Source organism: Pseudopodoces humilis, chromosome 1 (genome assembly GCF_049639895.1).
Source record: "Pseudopodoces humilis isolate 2021_Gansu_Grassland_sample_001 chromosome 1, ASM4963989v1, whole genome shotgun sequence".
Lineage (NCBI taxonomy): Eukaryota > Metazoa > Chordata > Aves > Passeriformes > Paridae > Pseudopodoces > Pseudopodoces humilis.
Window position 1 is genome coordinate 48,071,483 of NC_142200.1, and position 22,889 is coordinate 48,094,371.

The following is a 22,889-nucleotide window of genomic DNA, read 5'->3' on the forward strand; positions in this document are numbered from 1 at the left end:
AGGCATCTAAAGTAACAAATAATTTAAAAATTAAACAAATAATTTAAAAAATTAAAAAATTCAACAAATGAAGTTACTAATGTGTAAATGAATACTAGATTGAAGAAAACCAGTTGAGAAATAGAGGAGGAAGGAAGAACTAAGCAGCAAACACTGGAGCTTACGGAAAGTCAGACTTACTTTGTTGTGAATAAATGCAAACTACTAACTGAAATGTAAAATTTCTCTGAAACAAGTAATGAAAATTTCAGATTTTCTCATCACAGGGAAAAGATGAAAGATGACGCATTTCTTAAGAGGGCACTGTGATTTCAATGTTAAGACCCCAGTGTCAACAGTGGCTCCCAGCCCTTCTTTTCATAAGACAGGTAGCTAAAAAGCCAAAAGAGGAAGGGAGGACTACTACAGAGCTCTGCCTACAGTTTGGCAGCCTGAGTACTTCCAAGAATGCCTGGATGTCTCAAGACCAGAAGCTTTTTGAATTTCAGACTTCAGAGCATGGCCCATAACTCTTTAATCCCAAAACAGCCCATGTGGCAGGCTCAGACCCAGAGCTGAAAGTCCAGGCTCTGCAGCACATCAAGAGTTCAGCAAGTTGAATAAAAAATGTTTGCAAGTAAAAAGCAACTTCCTTTAGAAAATTTTCAGTCCACTTGAAGAACAACCCTGACCAGGTGATAACCTCAACTCCTTTATGCCAGCAGTGAAAGTCCTCAGAGCAAGGCCCAGCAAAGTGACCCAGCCTCATTACAGCAGCTCTGATGTCATTTTAGTCATGTCAAGGCACACTGAGGCTGCCAAAGAACCCATGGAACCACACACCTGCCCAACCCCCTGCAGGCTTCCCACACTTTTGAGATGTGGCCAGGGTCATGGGAACACACCTTGGCAGCTGCTATGCTGTTCATTTATCAGTGTTAATGTTATGCTTCCAGAAGATTACCAAGCAAAAATGTATCTGTTACAAAACCTGCAGGCAAGCTTTCAAACCATGTATGGTATTGGGGCATGCATCCCTAGCCAAACAAATAGTACATTTTCTCCACAAACTGGTAACATCAGGACACTGACAAGTAAAAATACGGTGATATGCAATTTCTAGCAATGCATTTGTTAATAACCATTGTTATTCAAAGCACTCTGTACCACTGATTCACACTAGTCCTACCAGTTAGCTTTGCCTGTACACACACACGCACATTCGCAATTCTCTCCACATGGAGGTCCAGCCATGGAAACATTCAAGGTCAGGTAGGATAGGGCTCTTAGCAACCTGATCCAGATGAGGATGTCCCTGCTCATTGCAGGGAGGTTGTATTAGACCTGTAAAGGTCTCTTCCAAATCAAACTATTCTATGATTCTATAAAAAAACCTTCCAAGCTGGGACACCACAAGATTTCTTTCAGCAACTGGAACATACCTCATATCCCCTGGCTATTCTCCAGCCACCTTCATTACCTTCCTCTTACATCCAACCCAAAATAAGCAGCAGGCAAGTCTTTAACAGTATGTTGAGGATAATAAACACAATTATCAAGGCAAGTAGCATTTATTTCCTGTAATTTATAGTTGTTTATGTACTTTGGAAATCCATTTTAAAAAGTCAACCTGCTGCTGCTGCTGACACCTATCCAAGCGGAATACTATGAAGAGGTACAACCTCCTCATTTACCTGACTTCCTTAATGATGTTTAATCTTGCAAAAGAGGTTTTGCTGTTTCCACAGGAGTACATGCCTAGCAATCATTATTCCAAAAACATATCTTACTGGTATAATTCTTTTTACTTCACAGAAGTTTAAAAATAAAAGTAAAGGTCATATGCTAATTTGACATTTCAAAATCACACTCAAACCTGAAGATTCATAGAAGTTTGATTACAACACTTGATGTACTCTACATATAGGAAAAGCTTAAAATTACTTCTTTCTGTAATGTAACTGAGATTTTTTGCAATAAAACATAATTTTAAAAGGAAGCTTTTACCATTGTCCTAAAATTGCAACAGATGTACCAAATAACATACTTTCTGAAAATTCTCGAGTAATCACAATGCCACAAGAATTTATAGCTTAAAAAAACCCTTTTATTTTGTTGATGCTGTAAGTAAAATACACACTCCACCCGTTTTTTATTTGAATTTAAAAGAAGAAAATCCCATTTAAAGTAGGGAAAACAACCTTACAATTCCTTAGGAACACTGAAGATGTGCATAATACCTAGGCTGATACTTATTAAATACACCTTTAACATGTCATTACTATCTTGTATTCCTTCATCCTTATCTTCTCCCTTTTTCTTTCATTTCTTACCACCTTTGTAAACTCTTCAGAGCAAGTTTTTTTATACAAGTCTTGACACAACAGAGGGCATTTTCCCCTCTGAGAAATTGACATATATAAGATAAAAAGAAACCAGATCTTAAATTGTCCTGTTATATTAGCTGGTTTCACTCATCGCTGATCTTTCAGTATGCTGCAAGTTCTGCCCGAGAAGAATCTTTTGACAGACACTGAATGATCTGATGGCTGTTTAGGAACAGCTGGAGCCTTGGACAGCTGGAAAAGTATAAGGGGCTATTTAAATTATGAATTAAGCGTAACAGGCAAATAATTATGTTTAAAAGATGACCCTACCAACTGAAACTATCAACTGCTAATACCACCATGAGATTTCCAAGTTAGCAACAGGCTTTCTCCTCCTGAGAAAATGCAATGGTTTCAGGCTGGCTGCAGATGTGGAACACCACTTCTGTCATATTCACAAGCTTTTCTTCATGGCCAGAACAGCGGAAAAGCAGTAAACAGGTAACCAAGACACAATTTTGTAACTATTTAGGACAGGATCAGGTATGATACAAGTTCCAATCTTCAACTTTTGACTTACTCTGAGAAGCTTAGAGTTGCCTGCCTAAGTCCTCTACATACAAGCCATACTTAGGAGGCTGGATTCCCAGGTGCTAGAAGTAACCCAGCTACTTCAGTTTAGTGGTGAACACAGTGATGTTAGGTTAACAGCAGAACTTGATCTTAGAGGTCTTTTCCAATCTTAATTATTCTAGGATTCTAGAAAGCCACTATTTGCAAAGGGACTCCACAGAAAAGACAAATTAATAAGGTCATCAATTCTTAAACAGCCTAAAGAAGGTTACTTGACCAGGTTATTTGAACCCTTTGAAGGGTTCTGTTGCTTAGCTCAAAGGAAAAAGGTGGGTTCCTGATCTCCAAAACTGTTCATCTTTCTTTTAGTTGTAATTAAAATGATAATCTGGAGTTGTTCGTAGCAGCAGATTGGAACAGACAATATTGTCATTTCTTCTTCTGTTTTGTAGAATACAAAGAGAAAACAAGGTACGTGCAGCAGTTACCATTTATTCCACGATTGAGTCCCATACATCATTTAGTACTAGATGAGAGCATCTTGGGAAGGCAGGGGAATTCTGACTGGGAAAGTAGAAGCTCCAGGTAGCGAATGTCTTATAAAACTAGAAGCAAATAAAGAACCTTCTATCCCTTGTAGCTGTAGGTAAGATTGCTTACATACTGACAGCTTAAAATGCAGACTAAATAAAATCATGCAGCACGAAATGTCAGCAAATAAGACACAAATTTTTATTTTCATTTTTATTACAAAATTACAAAAAAAAACTTCTGCTAACATTTGAAGTTTAACTCAAAAAAATCTTCACGGCTCACCAGGCTACCAAAATGGAAATGAAGGTAAAGAAGTTAAGAAATGTGTTTTGTTCTCCATCATAAACAGTAAGAACTCAGGAGTCTGCCATCATAACATCAGTTTGTCCAGCACTTCTGCCTCTACTGCTGCAAACAAGTAAGTGGCAGAGGTCTCATCACATTTTCTTTCTATTTTTCAAAGTATATCTAAGCACAGCAAAGGATACACAAAGTGTACCATTCCTTAATTTTTATTTTTTTAAAGGGATCGTTTTTATGTTGGCTGAAAAATACAGCTCACTGGCATGGCTTTATAATGTTCCAAAACATAAGGAAATTTTTTTTTTTTTTTTAAATACATATAGTCTGCTAAAATTTCTGAATTTTTAAGATGTTAAGACTGATCATTTACAATGTATTCAAAAAATTAACACTATATACACAAAGAAGGAACTGCCAATGGTTTTGAAAGTGTAATTTTACATAGAATATGGTCAGTCAAGAATTCATATGCCAATAAACATAAGCACTGCTCCTTTTATTTTCTCTGAGGCAGACAGACACATACAAACATGCAGGAAGATACACTGCCTTCATAAATATTTCCAGTTCAAAATCCATTGTTTTGCAAAAAAATCTTTAAGAAAATATGCATCATTCAAAACTGTTTACTTCCATTGACTCTTTAAAAACAATACATTATAATTCTTTAAAAATAACACAAGAGCTACAGTACAGCAGGAGCAATGTGCTATCAGATCAGATTTGAAAGCTGCAGTGAGAATACTTTAAAATATCTTTATTTTCTTGAGGTTTGAAAAAGAACAGGGATGAATTTACTCTCTAACATTGTTGACAGATGAAGAATTGTTTTCAGCTGGTGAGTTAATACAATTATTCTTCAAAAACCACAAGCCTATAGAAACACACAATGCTTATTCTCTAGGGTCATGTTAAACATTGACCAAGAAGGAAAACTGCAGAGTAACCTCCAGTTATGCCAACTTTTTACCAGTTCACTGGATGGCCAAATATGATTTTGGGGTGGCCATCAGGAATCACCAAAGAAACCCCTGAGACAGAGGAACAAGTGTGCAAAGGGGATGGAACATACGTTACTGATTTTGGGGAAATTATTATCATCTTTATGTTTATTCAGACAGGTATGTAATATATGTAATATGTATGTAAAATACCCCATATAAATAGGAGCTTTCCCTGTAATCAGCATACACAGTATTTCAGAGGAAATACTCCCTCATGCATCTAGCCAAATAAAGAATGCCTTCTTAATGCTAACCAGCAACTAAGAAGTCTTATCTTTACTGATTTTTGGTAACAATATCAGTATTTAAATATGTTTAGATCATCAAAGTAAGGGACCATCTTACACAAAGGGAGACAGCATTGAACAGATATCCTGCTACTTAAAGAATTCTAACTAAAATGCAATTGGTTTTATTTCTGTCACCTTTAGGTGCACCATCAGTAATAAAGTTAAGTTCAAGAGCCCCCTGGGAAGGTGTGATATTTCAGAAGATATAGATATCTAAGACCCAGCTCAGTTTTCTTTCTGGAGAAGAGTGAAATAATCAATGTGCTGAAACTTCAAGACCTCATTTCCCCAGCTGGTCCAGCCAGGCTGTAGGTTGCGAGCAAACAACTCCAAGCATTCCACATCTGGTTTGATAAACTCTGCCAGAACTGCTGCACAAGAGAAAAAAAAAAAAGAAGGCAACAACAATGACAATGGTACAAATAACAATAGTAAACAAGTAAAACCTCCCCTGTGATGCTAGCAGATGAAAAAAATGGATGTTTCATTATAAAAGGGAGAGACAGCAAATTAATTTCAGAGGTTTCATCAAACAGCTGGACTATTTATAGTGAGAAAGTAATTTTAAATAAGTGCCCTTGAGATTCTGAACAATACTGTCAAGGCCTTCAATAGCCTTGATTTATTGGTTTTCATTTAGAGAAAGGGAAGGAGGATTTATTTCAGCCTCTACATAGATGAGTTCTGAATTTTTTACTAATATCAACCAAACACCTCCTAAAGCTTCACTTAGCTCCAATAACAAGGGGGAAATACTTCTAAAAATAAATAAATAAATAAATAAATAGACCCTTTTCTTAATTAAGACCACACTCTTTTCCTCTGTACCTTAAAGGGAATAAAAGCATTTTTGTAATGGCAACTGTTAAAAGATAAAATAAGACACATCAGTTAAATAAGTATAGCACTAAAAGGGCTATAAAAATACAGCACCTATTTTTTCCTCCAGTATCAACCCAGCAGCTGAAGAGATATTTCTATAACTATTACTGTTATTCAGTAACATAAATTTCTTTCATAGTTAGGCATTTTTACTGCATAAATTCAAACATAAAGATATCTGTCATTAACATCAATTGTGTCACTGATCAGGACATGGTATTCTTGGAGTGATAGAAAAAGGTCTTGCATTTTACTTGAAAAGTATTACTGTGAAGAGTACATTGTTAAATGTGTTACTGGTCATACAGAGCCATTTAGCCTGTGGATGGTCCAAGTGACTCCTTAACTAGGTTTCATGAAATGGCTACAACAATGTTATTGTATACAAAAACATGAATGAGAAAAGCAATGGTTTAAGGACCACCCAACAAAGAGAAGGCAGAAAGACTGTAAAACTTAGCTATACTAAAAATTGCATGTTGTTTTTTGTTTTGGCACTGAAGATAAAAGAAGAAAAACTATGGAAACATATCCCTTTCCAAAGGATACCTTGGTCACTTTTAGATCAGACCTGACAGTGATTTCTGAATTCTGTCACTTAAAAATACAGCTCATAAATCTGACATTTTGCTGCTTCACTCAGTCTCTCCAGATAAGATCACTGCAGAAAGCAAAAACACATCCAGACATCATACACCAAAGTATGAGAGGAAATGTTTTTTTCTTTTTTTTTTTTGTGCAATACAAGTACTGACTTTTTGCATTAAGTTTGCCAATCACAGATGCCCTATGTGATACCCCAGCTGACCAGGTCATGGATTACTCCTGCTGCAGAAAGATGAGCACCCACTTCACTTTCTTGTGTTAGCCAACCCCAGATGCATTTCCTACCTACATGATCACCTCTTCCCAAGCCCCAATATATTAAAAGTTTTTCTATAAATATTTTTTTTGATGGCTGTTTCCAGGCTTTATTGTGTTTTGGCATGGCATAAAAATCTATTTGCCTTCTCCCAATCTTTAACAAATGTCACATGAATGTCTCAGATGGGTTATCATCAAGGCAGCTTTTAATCTAAAAAATACTGCTACCAGAAGGAATCTTGTTCCAAAAACCTGCTTCTTTTAGAGGCAAGATAAAATGTTTAAACAAATCTAGCATTTGCAGAGAAGAGTCTGGGAAGTTTAGAAGAAAATGTACATTCTGACAGAAAACTCATGCACAGTTTGGTGTCATGGGAGTTCATCTAATTAGACACCACTTATGAGTAGCTGCTTAATACCATTTTGCAAACCCATCATAATAAAAAAAAGTGGTAAAAATTATTGTTATTTTCATAGGTCCATTAAGATAAGAATTTCTTGTGCATAATTTGCTGACAATTTGATCAGAGGGCTGAAGCACCTCTCCTAGGAGGACAAGCTGAGAGCTGGGGTTGCTCATCTTAGAGATGAGAAGGCTCCAGGGAGACCGTATTGTGGCTTTTCAATGCTTAAATGGGGTATATAAGAAAGAAGGCAATAAGCTGATTTTAGCAGGGCCTGCAGCAACAGGACAAGGGATAAAGGTTCTAAACTAAAATCAGATCAATTCAGACTAGATATAAGGAAACAATTGTTTACAATGAGGGTGCTGAAACACTGAACAGATTGCCCAGAACTTAAAATTCATAAGTTAAAAATATCATCATAGCATTAGGTTCAGTAATCTAAAGCAGTTTTAATAGGCACCAAAAACTTTCATGTGTAGAAGAACAAATTTGAAAACCACACTTCAAAGATGCAACCAGCCTCAAAGACTGGTTCACCAGAAAGCAAAAAGGGGTAGCCAAGAAACCCATCAGTTCAGCAGAAACAAGAAACATGTCTTTCTATCAATTTCATTACAGAATTTAAAAAGGAAGTCACAGGAATCTCCCCCTCTCCTTCTGCCAGAGACAGCATCTTTTTAAACTCAAAGGGCTTTTTTTTAAAAAAAGATACATATTACATATAATTTGAGATTACATTATAGTATGATTCCTCATTGCTAGGTTGTAGGCATTTACATAATCACATCAGGCAGTAACTTGCACTGCAACGAAATTACCATATCAAAAGAGCTGAATTTTGTTTGCTTAAAATCTCATTACACTGTTTTCCTTAAAATAGGAAAAATCAGTGTTCAAGTTACAAATTATTTCTTTGCTAGACCTTTATATGACCAGTAGGCTATCTTAACACATGGATCTGATCTGCAGCCCTCAAGCAAACCCTTGGTTTTTTCCTCTGAAAACAGCTTAGAGGAGTTCCATCAGTAGAAAAATTAAGTATTGAGTTTTTCTACCACAGGAATAGATTGAAAAGCAAAACCCAGCACACAATTACTTCTATCCACTTACAGATACCACTGACAGGAAACAGGTTAAATAGATGATAAAGAGCCTATTCTTTATCACTTGCAGGTGACTTGCAGGTGTCACAAACACTATGACAGCAACTCAGGTACTTATACTTGAGCACCTAATGCCCTAGGACACCTGAAGCTAGCACTGAGCCAGCTGGCAGACACAACAGTTCCAGAAAACCCATTTCATTCTGAAGTGATCAGGCAGGAGACTTGCCACACCTGCATACTCCTAATCCCAAACACGTAGTGAAGATGCATCCTCCTAAATCCTCCTAAAAATGTTTAAGTGAGCAAAAGAAAGAATTATCTTTGAAACAAGCAACAGTTTCTCCTTATTTTCTGAACTTCCACTGCCTAAAAAGCAGGTTCTGCACTGACAAATTTGATATATAAAATGAAAATAACTGTCTGCTTTTTCACTGCCTGATCAGTGAGCCATGCAAAGAACAAAGCACACAGTTATCTCAGTTTAGAATAACCCTTCAAAAGAGTTTGCAATGTAGAGGCCCTTATTGCCCAATTTGTCTAAACCCTGAACAGAGCAGGACCAGAAAATGATCTGAAATCCAGTTCAAAGATGGCTTTACAGCACTGCATCTTTCCTGAACTTCCAAGTTTAACCTAGATGCTGATGCACCTATCAATTAGTCTTACAGCAAGGGCTCACAAGGCACATAAGGAAACAAAAGGCATTTACTTTTTTTTGTTCAAAAAAAACCTCTATAACACAACCTAATAAGCCCGTGACTTCTCATTGTGTAGTTCTGCTGAATATATGCAAATTGGTTAGAACATAGCCAAGAATTAATTCCAGTGCTTTTAGGCAAACTCCTACACAACAGTATTATTTTCTAACAATAACTGCACATACTTAAAAACTGGAAGAGCAATGGCTATAACAAGAGCAATATGTAATACAGGAAAAGGAAAAAAGGTGCTGTGAAGTTACCTAGAACTTCATACATATCTGTAACAGAGTATCTTTTGTGCTCTCTAAGAGCAACGTTGAATTGAATTAGGAAGAAAACCTGCTGTTATTTGAATCAAAACCTGGAGTAATAAAATTTGATTTTAACACATTTGCATAAAGCAGCTTAAGTACATTTACAATGACATATTAGAGCTCTAAGCATTGAACATAGCACATGCATCACCAAAAACCCCTACAGTTGCAATTTCATGGTTAAATGCACGGTAGGAATACAAACATCTCTTTTTGATGGCTTACTTTAATTTACATCTTTCTCTTCCCCCAGAGAGATAAACTCTTATAATCAGTCATTAAGTGGCTACATATGTACCAACATACAACCTTTATTGCTGTAATATGAAACAAAGTGCCAGACAGCATCAGTAAATTCTATATTTCTGGCTTTGTTACTACTAAACAAAACATAAAGAATGTGTGTGACTCATCAAGTGTCCTTCTCCCCCCTTGCCAAATCCCTGCTTCTGTTCAAATCTCTTCTGAACCCCTCTAGGATGTAGCTCAGCTGCTCTCTACTGGCTGCTTGAGAATATTGGCTGGTCATGAAAGCAACACCTTGTATGGCACAGAAGTCAAAGCATCAGCAATCAGCATTTGCTTTATGGTCTACCTTTTCATTACATAACCATATTCTGCAAAGACCTGCCAATAAACTGTAGGATATATGTGGATTTTCACAAAAACTTTTAAAATCATTTATATTGCTCCACAGCAAGTTAATTTTTTCAAAGAGAAACATAAATGCTGCACAATGGTATCAAATCCTATCACTCAAGTGAAGATTCAAGAAATACACACAAGAAATTAGCAAGGACAGTTTCTTTTGAAGTCCACTCAGGATTATAATTTATAAAGTATTCTCCCATATGGTTTTTAGATTCTGCCCTACAAAAGAACTGTTCCAAGGACCATGGTTGCACTAAAATTTTCTGTAATACATCCAAATTGCTGGTTTGCACCCTTGGATACCTCAGAAGTTTCCTGTTTGTGTCCAAGTTTGCTGCTAAGTATTGGATTGCTAAAGAGACCCTAGGTGACAGCCTCATAAATAAGCACCCCACTGTTCATTAGCTTAAATCAACACATACACCTCCTGCTGTAGCCCTAACTCTTAACAATGTGGCTTTGGGATGGCAAAAAATACTCCTAAAATTGCCTTTCTTTTTTTTCTGTTTTTAGCTAACCAAAGTATGTCCTTTCTACTAGTTTTTCAACAGAGGGGCAGCTGTGTGTATGTGTGTATATATATATACACACACATATATTTATATTTATATATTTTTATTTTATTTTTTTTTATGGTAATTTAATTAATTCAAGCCCCAAACACAAATTTCAAAGCATCCCTGAAGGTACGACAATTGTTCAGATCGAAAGTAGTTCTACCCCTTCGGAAGAGAAAAAGGAAAGCATATCAGTGAAGCAAAGTGTGACACCTCTCCTCTCAAAGAGCATTAAACATTTCTTCTACCTGCCTTTTCTGATGTGAATACAAAACACCTGGAATATTTGCAGACTCTTCTTGAACTTCCCCCTTGGTGGAGGATGAAATCATTCTTGTAAGAGGTATTAATCATATTTCTTACCACAGCCTTGCAAGGTTCTAAGGTGCTGTAATGATGAAAGTACCACTTCCTATGGATGAAAGTGCTCCAGAACAATTCATTGGACTAACTCTAAAAAGTTGAATTTATACCCACACTAACCAGCTGACTGGAATTACTGCATCAATTTCAGAGAGTGAAATACAACTCCTCAGAAACAAGCAGGGCATGCCTTATTTGTTGCCTCTTATTAGCAGTCTTAAAATAATTAGGTTTTTTGATTTAAAGGCATAATAGTACTGCAGGCATATAATCAATTCATGCAGATATGTTAACATTTTTTCAGGACAACATAATAAAGAAAGAGGTTTCTGCTTTTCTATTTTATGTATTCCCCAAGTTCTCTCCTTCACAAGGTACTTTAGGTCATTTGTCACAACGTCTTATACAAAGTGTCTATAAAACTGTTTTTGCAGTATTTAAAAGAAAAATTTTGAAAAAGGCAACATATTTTCTACATGTCTACCCAAAATGTTCACATTTCAAGTAATACTTGAAGTCATAGCTCTTATATTCATTTTTGGAGACCAAGAGTGAACTGTTTCAGAACACTCAGAAATGTTGAGGAACCGCAACTTCTGTTAAGTAAAGTTGCTTGGCAAATGGGAAATCATGGCATTTCTACGTACATCCCAGAATGAGGCATTTGAGTCCACTGAGCTACAGAAACATTAGGCAAAAAAACCAAAACATACCAGCAAGAGGAGGTTTATGTGAATGCAGACTGCAGGGTATGCTGACAATTAACTGATGCTCTGGAATTGGAAGAACACATTCAGATTTCCTGCCATATAAATCAGAAAAGAAAAAAAACATGAGAATGAATGCTACCCAATGTGATGCTACAGCTCTCGCAGAGCTACTCCAGATGGGAGATAATACACAGAATGTTTATTTACAAACTTCAGGGAAGTCCAAGGGAAGTCAAATGTTGCTCAGACATAACGTATAAAATGACAGTTTATGAAATCATTGAGACAAAACATGGTTAACAACGGCCATGCAAAGCCACTGAGAACAAACAATGCAGTCCAGTATATCTTCATGTGTGGAACAGCAGCAGCATCCCCAAAATGGCATCAGCCTGTGCCAAGGACTTGTGGTCCAAGAGAACCAGTCAGCAAAGGAAGCCCTGTCCACAAGGCTTTTCTCCCAGACAGTTCCCCAAGACAGCAGACGCAAGGAACAGACAAGGGTTCCATCCTTTAATCTCACTAAGACACTCTCTTATTCCAAAGCTAATAAGGCTATCTTTAGGTCCACAATCAGCCAAGAGATTTTGGGACATTATAATGCATTATAAGCAAGTGATACATACAAAGGGAATCCTAGCAGATGCAAAAAAAGACACCATAAATATCCTGACATACCTTAAGGCTTCCTTTACATCTCCTTGAAATCTCCCTAATATGAGAACTTCATAGGGTTTTTTGTGCAAAGAATCCAAAGGCAATACAAATTCTCCAGCTGTAGTAATCTGACACAAGAGAGTTAAAAATATACAGCAGAAGATTTTAATATCCCATATTTTTCCAATACCTTTTCCTTTATAAAGAGGATAGTGATGATATCATAGCTTTCAAATACAGAAACACATGATAGTAAATAGAAAAATTAGAAGAACATAAAGTGTCATAGTGCACATCCAAGAAAGCAACAAAACAAATTGAGAGCTTACTTTTACCCAGTGCCACTCAGCAAGTGTTTTCACCGACCAGTGAGGATAAAGTTCATCCTTAACAAAACGTAAGTGCTTCTGTCTATTAGTCACCCACGTGACTACAAGACAATTTGGAGCAGCTAGTGCTGGTACAGGGATCTGCTTGATTTGCCATGAAGACAAGTGGCTGTACCTATGCCAGTATAGTGAGAAAGCAATTAGCATATACCAACCATAAAAACTGCAAAGCAACACAAATAGATAAAAAAAACTACACAGAGCAGTCACTTCAAGAATTACCTCCTGACAATCTAAGTCATAAAAATAGTTCAAGACTGACACCCAGTGGACAATTCTGAGGGATTTTATACAAAATCATTAGGGTAAGTACATAAATTTTACTGAGCAGAACCTTGAACTATGTATTTCCACTATCCCTCAAAATAAAGCATTGTGAGTTGTGACTCTGAAGAAGTTTAGAAGCCCATGCTTCATTTAAGAACTATCAGATGTAATTCAATTTTCTCTTCTTTGTGCCAGAACAAAGCTATTTAGTGAACAGTAGTTTCTTAGACAATGTAATACTATTCACTTCTCATAATAAACTCTCTACTGAATGAAAATGACAAGTGAAAATGACTTGCAAGGGCAATACTAACTTGAATGGCAAGTTAAGAGGTCATAAAAGACAATGATTTCTCCAATTATTTTCAGAAGTTGTTAGTTTTTTTAAATTATCAGCCAAGTAAAGTTCTCTAGGTTATTCAAAACCATTCTGCACTTTTATGAGCTAACTGAATGCTACACCAGTGAATCCAGGATGCCTCCCAGATCCTGGCCCGTGCTACCATTTTTTTTTCAGGATGCAATTCTACACTATTAATAAACTGCAAGAAGCTACACATTGCAGCACCAAAAATATTGGCACACTGCCTAATGAAAATCAACAGCCACCCTGTGGGTACCCAGGACCCCACACAATACTTCAGTGAGAAACAGTAAACAAGGATAAAATCCAAAATAACTCCTGGACTAGATTTTCCAGAGAAAAAAAAGATTCACCCAGATGAGAAATGCTTCACAATGATTAGCTGCCAACAAGATAATTATGAGCAGTGATATCTCTTCCACTTTTTGCCTTTATTTTATAAGGGAGAGAAGATCTTGGTGACTAAATTATGCTAGTAAGTACAATTCTTCTCTGAGTACCTTATATACTCAAGAAGGACATCTGAATGAGAGTTTCTAGAGGTTCCTGAAGGGCTTTCAAAGGAAAGCCTACTCATCAGTCTCCACATCTTCAAACTAAGTCTTCATAATAAGTTTCAAAAGCTACAGCAAACTTTATCCTAGAAAGTTGTAAGGCCATATTTCCTGTCTACCCTTCTTTCAAACAGATACAGTTCTATGGTAGTCAAGAGGACTCCACTGCCATAAACATGATGTTACTCAGCAGTGAAGAAAGCCCATAAAACTTTAAGTTAATGACTTCATAAACTATAGTACTCAAAGTTCCTATTGCACTAGAGGGTTTTACTGCTGCATCATCATGTTCTTCTAAACATTAGACTGAAGCTTAAGCTACACCTCAAATTAAATAAAAACCCACTCAAACTTCAGAGCAAGATTTCAGTCTTGGAAATACTTACACATTTATCTAGCTTTATGCCCATTGAAGTAACCCTATTAATCACAAACTAATATCTGCATGACCTGGGCCCTACAAAACAGCAGAATCCCTACTTGCTTTGTAAAGGACTAAGATCTTCTCACCAGCTAGATAATTTAAGATCTACTCTTGTAAATATTTTGTATGCCAAGCATCCAATACATCTCAGAAGAACACCTAAGACAGTCCATAGATTTGAAGGCAAGCATGGTCAAAATATTTACAAGTTTTAAACTACAGTCTCACAGCTATACTGGTCCTAGATTGGATCAATATATTAAAATGTTAATTACCCTTTGTAAGCTACAATGACAATGTTTGTTTGATTTTACTATAAAACATACCTGTTACTCCTTTTAACAGACTTGTTCTCCCATGGTGGATCAATCACAATTACATCATATTTTTTCTTGTCTGGCAAGTGAAATTAAATAAAAAAAAAGCCAGTAAATTAGCTTTAAAAAATATCTGTGAGTTAAAACAGATAAACAGCAAAACTGCAAATTTCTTCTGTTATTTCCAAATAAGAAGTTAAAAGACTTTTGACATGCTTAATGCAGATAATCATATCCAGAAAATTCAATATTTTTAGGCTGATTAGCTAAGGAAAGGACTTTGATGTGATCTGTGTCAGATCCCTCCAAGAAATTTTGAATATCTCTAGGACTTACAGGAAGAAAAAGGGACAGTAGAGTGTTAAGTATCAAAAATAAAATTTTTTTCCAAGTTTCCCAACAGAAGCTATGTAATGAGGCACCCAGCTGAGTGAAAAGCTACAGCCCTGAATGCAAGATTCCTGTCCTGTTTGATCTTCTATCAGGCCAACAGGGACATGCAGAGTTTCAAGCCAGCCCTAGAAAACTGTTTTCCAATACTGGAGGTAAAGAGAGACAGATAGCTAGACACAGTGTATAAAATGGGAATCAATGAACAAGAGTAAAAAAACTGAAAGAGTTTTCATGGGAGAAGCTGAGTTTACTTTAGCTGGAGGAAAAAAGATACAGAACACATGCATGAAAAAAAAAATAGAACTCCCCAATTTCATTTCTTCAGAGAACATATTTGTTCTTTCATTGAGTCTGATGGTAAGAACAACAGCTTAGTATCTGATTTTCATAAAATGTGATTACAACTTCTTATTCATTTAACACTGGAGGTGTTATCCTTACACTGGACTGACCAGCAAGAATTACTTCTCTTTTGGCACATGAAAGACAAGGAGAAAAATAATAATAAAAATGGACAGCAGACTTACTCAGAAAAAAAAGTCTACTATCAGGGCATTATGTTAACATTCACTGTTGTTTATTTCAAAAGCATTTGCTCAGATTTCTTGGACTTCACTGCAACTCCTTGGAGAATCTTATATGCTCAACTGTGAAGAGTGGTAGCAGAGTGATAATAATCTTCTTTCTTTCCTACAGATGAAAACAGCTAACGAGCTAGATTCTGGACTTCAAATGCAAAATCATTATGTAGACAGTAAGATTCTACCTCCTGAATATCTTCTCAATAAAAAGCAAAATTAAAAAAATATAATGTTTAAGTTACATGTTTCCTCTCTTCTCATGTGCATTTAAAAAACATAAAATTACTGTTTAGCGGGTAGAGCAGTAATGCCCAACTCTTGCTCACCGGCAACATCTTTCCTGTAAACTGTCTGATAAAGCCTAGCTGTGACTGATAGTAATAAAGATAATACTAATACTAATAGTAATAATGAAGGTAAATTTGAAAGCTAATGGAATGGCACTGAAGACCAAGCATGCTGTCAGCTTAAGGCTGAGGATAGTGGCTTGTATAGCTTTTGACCTACTTTTACAGAGGACTTGTTCTAAAATCCCCCCATTTCCCTGTCACTGATTTTTGCATAAGCCAACACTCTCAGCTGTGAAGCATAGCAGCTGAAAAGTCAAGTCAAGTCATGCTTGCTACTGGTGGTCTTGCTAAAGTGGTGTTGCCTTCCAGCTGGATGCAACAGCCTCTCAAACTGTTACCTTCCCTGGGGCATACTGGGCTTTGTTCCACGACCAGTTTATTCCAATCTAAAAAGACCCTGCCACTGAAGTGGATGAGTCTGTAAGTGAACATTTGCTTTAAGGTGCATTATCTCATCTCTTCCCCATGGTCAAATCAAGACAGCAGGACCACCGCTTCAGCAGCAACATGGACCTACCTATGCTAAAGGCTCATCCTGAGGGACAGAGACCCAGCAGCACAGCTAGTCCAAATTCAACATGACTTCCATGCTGACAGCGGCTCAGAACACACTCACAAACTGTTGTATTTTGGCTGAGATTTTTAAAGGAGCCTCCTGGAGACAAATAATCCCCTCATGACATGATTCCCTAACCCCTCAAGATCCCTTTGAAAGTCCTTGCCTATTTGCACAAAGTTAGAAATAACACCTTGAAAGCCTGCAGCAGCATTTGTGATGCTGTATATTAAAATCTGTTCATTGAGTTATCTTGACATTAACTGCCCTTCTTGGGCAGGAGAAAAGGGGTAAATTCTAATACCAAAAGATACTTACAGTTCAGCAGGGGCTGTAAACATGAAATATCAGATAAGAGGAAACTGCTTTTTGGTGGTACTAAGTATTTCTCCCCCATTAACACAATTATCTTCGCACAGTTTGAGCTGTTTTCCATAACACACGAAAGCAGGTCCTGCTCTGCCCTGGAGATTTCCTCCTCTAGCACATGTACAGCTTGATGGTCACTTTCATCCACAGCTGGAAACTGCTTTGCCATTTCACATAATTCAGCCAACCCACAGACAATGTGTTGAGGAACATTATTCTTCCTGGAACTGGGCTTTGCAGTAGTATGGTGAAGAAAACCACTTTTGAGTCCCTCTTGGACTAAATGCAAAGTGCCTTCCCAAATGAGCTTCCTGACCTGTATGGTCACAATAAAAACAAAGGAAAAAAGAAAAGATGTTTCATGTGTCCACTTGACCAGGAAATGCAACTGAAATCAAAATATTTTCAATCTGCAGGTAGGGAAAAGGAACCTTGCCAATTACTGAGATCAAAAGCTACAAAGGCATGATAATAAGGTGTGTGTCTTGGTCTAACCCAAGCTGGCAACCGAGTACCACACGCCCATTCACCCATACCACATGCCTCCCACTCCATGGTGGGCAGAAGAATCCAAGGAAAAAAGCAAATCTCATGGGCTGCTATAAGAACAGTTTAAAAATGGAAACAAAATTAATTATTATCCTTATTTTTATTATTAAAAAGCGGAAGTGAGAGAAGTATGACCCAAGAGAAACAACTGACACACAATACAATTACTCACCACGTACTGACTGATGTCTAGCCCCTCCCTTACTAGTAAATCCACGGCTCCTGGCCAGCTCCCATTGTTTATATAGTGATCATGACATCCTATGCATGGAATATCTCTTTGGCCAATTCAGGACACCTGTCCTGGCCATGTTCCCTCCCAGCTTCCTTTGTGTACCTGCTCATTGGCAGACCACGGGAAACTGAAAACTCCTTGACTTAGGAGTTGCTTAACACACCAATGTCTTAATTTGTTGCTGTCAACATTATCCTCATGCTAAACCCAAAATGAGAATCTTTGATGTTTTCTGATCTATCCTGACCAGGCTGGAAGGGACAAAGCAGATGCAGCTGGGTGCAGACGTTCAGGCAAGATATTTACCTTTAGCTTTCACTATGACTCTAGGGCTTTTTTAATAACTTGGGTTTATTTTTCATTTGGAGCATTCCCACTCTATCAACTCTGTGTTAGCTGTCCAGCTACCAAGCAGAAAACTAACTCTATCCCAGCCATAAACCAGGACACCATGCTAACTTCTGTTGTTGGTTTTCATTTTTTGGTAAAGTTACAATAATTAGAAGGCTGGAGAAAGAAAGAATGCAAAACTACTGAATAAAACATTTCAGACAACAGACGTGGAATATAATTGTTTCAAGCAAACATTTGAATTTCAAATTTCAAAGCAATTATCTGAAGTTTAATTTAAAATTCTAATTTAATTTCAAGTTACTGTGCCCATGAACATATTTTTAATTGAAATGTATACTGGGATCTAAAAAACAGTAATTTTCCACATTTCAATTCACTTCATAAAACAACAGTCTATGCATTTTACAGTAATACAGAAGTACAATCAGTAAATCAAAGTATCAGAATTTGATTTTTGCAACTTTTCTAAGTGGCAAACCTCTCAAATAGCCTGTTAGTCCAGGATGACACAATTGTTGGACCTATATACACTGTTACTTCAGCACCGTCACAAAATTTAGAGACCCATTTTGCTGTGTTCTGCAGCTGCAGGATCAAGTCCAGGGAGGTTATGGATTCTGGTGACTGACATGGGATGCAATGAGACGGGTCTCTGCTTGGTTAATGTCAGGAAACCATTTATTCAACACAGGAACAAACTCAGCTTAAATCCAGAGACAAAGAACACAGACCAGAGGCAGGGTGGGGGTTTCATGGAACAGAGCCAGGGTGGAGTTTAAGGTCAGGGTCTAATAGGGACATTGCAAGGGAGAAACCCAGGGGCACAAAACAAATCAGAACACCCTGAGCTGCAACCCCATGAGGGGTCTGCAGATGGGGCAACTCGTCCCGGGCTCACAGGGCACATCTCCTGAAGCAGAGGGTGGAATTTACTTTTCCCGGGCTTTAAAGCCACACCTCTCACTTTAACACTGCTTATCCAAAATTGAATCTTTGCCCCCCACACCATTTTATATCCAAATCATGGAGCCTTTATGTCTTTTGATTGTCAGTCAGTCAGGTGTGTTTATCCATTTGTCCATTGTCAGTTATAGGGGCTTTATTAAATGTTTCAAATACATACTGCGGTTTCAAATGCTTCTGATTACAGAATCTTCAAGATTACAAGAGGGTTTTACAAAATATGCTTTATTACAATTCCCAGATTAGTGACAGGGGAAGAAATTTTTTTTAATAATTTAATAGTGCCACCTCTAGATATCAGAGAGTACAGAGTCATAAATTTTTAGTACCTTGGTTTGTGATAAGAGAAGTTCATACTGTTTCAACAGAATTAATAAATATATCTTTAGAAACTACACCCTCTTACATGCATGCATTAACTCACAGGTGGACAAAGTGGACAAAGTGGACAAAGTCTCCTGACTATCAATCTATTGAAGCAGGAGTTTTACCAAATGGCTGCTGAAGGAATTTAGCATATTTTGTACTGTTCCCTATGTTGACTCTGACTGAAATTCATAAATGGATTCAATAGCTAAAATTCATAGATTCACTTGCAGAAACAAAATTGGGGTTGTTTGGGTTTTTTGACAATGACTCTACAGATACAAATATGTGCCAGAATAATCTGGGTTGACTTGCAGAGCTATAACCTTCAACAACACAAATACAGCAAAAACCCAATACTACTTTCTAATCTCTGAATAATCTAAGAGGCTAACTGGGGTCACAGATTTTTCCAAACTGTCTTTTCCACATATTTACCAAATATCATTTGAAGTTAAACAAGGCTCCAAGACATCAAACTTCTTTTGTTCATTTCTTTCCTTATTTCTACTGTTGAATGATTTTATTTTTGCCTTGAAGTTTTCATACTCATGTATGAAACTTCATGCTGAACTTCAAAGTTTTTTCCTTTAAGGTGATTTTTTGCACATGCACAGCTTATCCACAAAAGTAATCACAGGACCTCTACACTGTATCAGCAAGCTGCAAATATTTACTACAAGATTGTTGCCATGTAAAAGGCAAAAAAGCATAGTCATCTAAATGTAGTTCAAGCAGAACAGATTTAAGCAAAAAGCCCAATATGACTAACATCTTTGTCAAAGGAAAGAAAGCAAGTGTAGCTCCCAGTTCAGGCTCACATCACTATTTGGGAAAGCAGTAAAATACATCAAGCATTACCTACAGATTGCATTTCTATGATTCACTATTGTGCTTCAGTGTTAATCAGTTGTATCTCCACCAGCACATCACTGACATAAGCACACAGATTTGAATTCCAATCAATGCCTAATCCTTTAGTAGGACAATATAAAACATTAGAGAAAGGTTATTTTTTTTTTCAATTGCAGAATAAGATACTTTGAAGCACATTTGCTTCAAAGGTCACAAAAGCTTTGAGTAACTCAGCACAGTGTCCTGAAACACTGAGGAGCTGCTATTCAGAAGGGGTTATGCTGCCAATTTCAAATCGATCACTTCCTAATATTCAACTCATCACAACATGATGTTCAGTTATCTATAACAGTACAAGGTTACTTTGTGCATGCAGCTTCCAGCTCTTCGTAATGTCTCAGATGCAGTTTCACATTTATCTACACAGAAGATCTACTCTGTAAGCATGAATTCATATAACGATTGGAGAGACGGACCTTCCTTTCCCTTTCCTTCTTTGCACCAGTGGAATAAGCTACAAAAACAGAATTTGTTTGCAACCATGCCCTCCTCTCTGCACACACCCAAAGTCAAGCAGCATGTACTTGCAAAATATACATTTTCTCCAACTTACATTTGAATGGTATTCCAAAGCATCCAGTTCACCTTGGTTGAATACACATTTCCTTTTACGTTTCTGCAGAATTGGCAAAAAACAACAACAAAAAAACAAACAATTCCACAATGAAATAAAACAGGGAAAAAAATCAAACATACCTGAATTAAAACCTACCTCTTTAAAACCAGACAAAAATTTCCATCTCTTTTTACTATCACAAGTACAACTCAAATAAGCAAAAAGATCTGAAACTAAACTGCTGCAGGCATTCACAAGGTACACAGGCTTAAAGCTGCTCTAAATTATTCATGGCACTAGGATCTGAAGGTATCTAGTGCACAGATTGTGCTCATGCCTCTTTGGGCCCATACTAAAAGTTTCAGCTGCCAAGTGCAGTTTACCAATAAAAGAAAAATATTAACTATTCTATATGATTACATTTATTGGTTTAGACAAGTGACTCTTATTTTCTCATGCCCATATGGAACAGTACTGAACAACACTTAAAGTGAATTCATACTGTCCTTCCCAACTCACTAATCTGCACAATCTCAACAGCTACCACAGTTTCAGGCTGTGTACCTGACCACAACCAGTGTCAGATGATCTCAGGAGCAATCCACTGTTTATGAGACACAGAATGTACAGAACTCACATGAGTGGCACAAGAATATCCTCAAAATTTCCCACTCTTCTACACTACCTCAAAAGACTTAGTTATGCAAAACAATATTAGCAGAATAATATTTATCAAGGGATTACTGTAATTTACTGTTACAGAGAACATACCTTCCTAGCAGTGGCAAGAGAATCTCCAGTGTCACTCTTTGCTCCTTCTTGGTATTCCTCTCTGCTGCTGTTGGCCTTTATTCCTGTCAGACTCACCTCAGGGCATCCCTGACACGGCTGCTCCTCACAAGCTGCAGCTATATGGGGCTTAGAAATATCAAAGAACTCCTCCCGAAACACATATCTCATTTTTGCTCTTTTACCTTCTGCTTCTACGGCATCTCCAGGATCATAAGGAGGACCACCGCTTGATGAGGGCATGGCAGCAAAAGTAGAAATGCTGTAATAGTCTTCAGTAGATGTGACAGAAGTACTGTGAGTGACACCACCAGGGTGTGCAAAGGAGTCACAGATCTCATAGCCACACTGGTTGATGAAAGAGAGATGATCCACAAGCCATCCCGCTGTCAGACGATGTACCACGGACATCATAAGTCCCCTTTTCAGGATGAAAAATCAGCTCCCTGAAACCACAGCCTTCACCAACCATCTGCACTTCCTGGAGCAACCTCCTCCTGTGGGAATTTTTATAAGAATTCACTTTACAGAATTACCACTGTTTAATAAACTAGCACATCTCTTCTGACAGACATTTCCATGCTCACACAGGGCACACTGCTGAAACTGCTGACTTCAGCTAGTTTCCTCATTATGTTGATCCCCATGCCACTACATTTTTTGTAGTAACCGAATTTTATATGACTTTCCATACTTTTATACGGTATGTGCCTACTCTGTCTCTTTTAAACAAGTCAGAAAACAGCCCTATGACACTCCAATTATGTCTAAGACTATACGATACTTGTGTATATCTATACACTGTATATACACCAAATATATACGCATTTACACTACATATCTTTACCACGTATGTTACACACGTGCTATATAGACTACATATAATGCACACACTATATACAGACATACGCTATATGTATTTACAAATAAACACACACATATATGCATACATACCCACTATATACATATGCATACACTGTATCTACACACACACATATACATATACATAGAGACATGGTTCACAATGACGGCACCCGGGAGCAGCAAAGGCAGGAGCAGCCGCAGGCCCAGCGCTGCTGAGGCCAGGCGCCGACTCCCATCCCCGAGGGCACACAGGGACCGAGAGCTCGGGCTTTTCCCCAGGAAAATTCTCGGCGGCTGGAGAAAAGCCCGGGATTCACCGAGGCCCGGCAGCGCCTGGCACACACTCACCGCGGGCGCCGCCATGTCTCTGTACGGCCATGGCCCGTCCCTGAGCCCTTCCGGGGCTTGGGCTCCTCCTCTCCTCCATTCGCTCCTCTCCTCCATTCGCTCCTCTCCTCCATTCGCTCCACCCCTCTATTCCCTCTATTCCCTCCATTCCCTCCACCCCTCCA

General features: G+C 37.7%; 1 protein-coding gene across 2 annotated transcripts; it reads right to left on the bottom strand.

Annotated features, from left to right (window-relative positions):
- Positions 1-3,469: 3,469 nt before the first annotated feature.
- Positions 3,470-22,858, bottom strand: METTL4 (methyltransferase 4, N6-adenosine). Of its 2 annotated transcripts, none has more exons than XM_014253762.2 (9): positions 22,726-22,858; positions 21,496-22,010; positions 20,722-20,784; positions 16,736-17,102; positions 14,547-14,616; positions 12,552-12,726; positions 12,244-12,350; positions 11,569-11,657; positions 3,470-5,378 (listed from the first exon to the last, which is right to left on the bottom strand). In XM_014253762.2, the coding sequence occupies exons 2-9, from the start codon at positions 21,925-21,927 to the stop codon at positions 5,236-5,238; spliced, it is 1,446 nt and encodes a 481-aa protein (XP_014109237.2). In that variant the 5' UTR covers positions 21,928-22,010; positions 22,726-22,858; the 3' UTR covers positions 3,470-5,235. The 2 variants fall into 2 exon arrangements, with proteins under 2 accessions (XP_014109237.2, XP_005517288.2); XM_005517231.3 differs by having other exon boundaries at positions 3,472-5,381.
- Between the last annotated feature and the right edge of the window lie 31 nt (positions 22,859-22,889).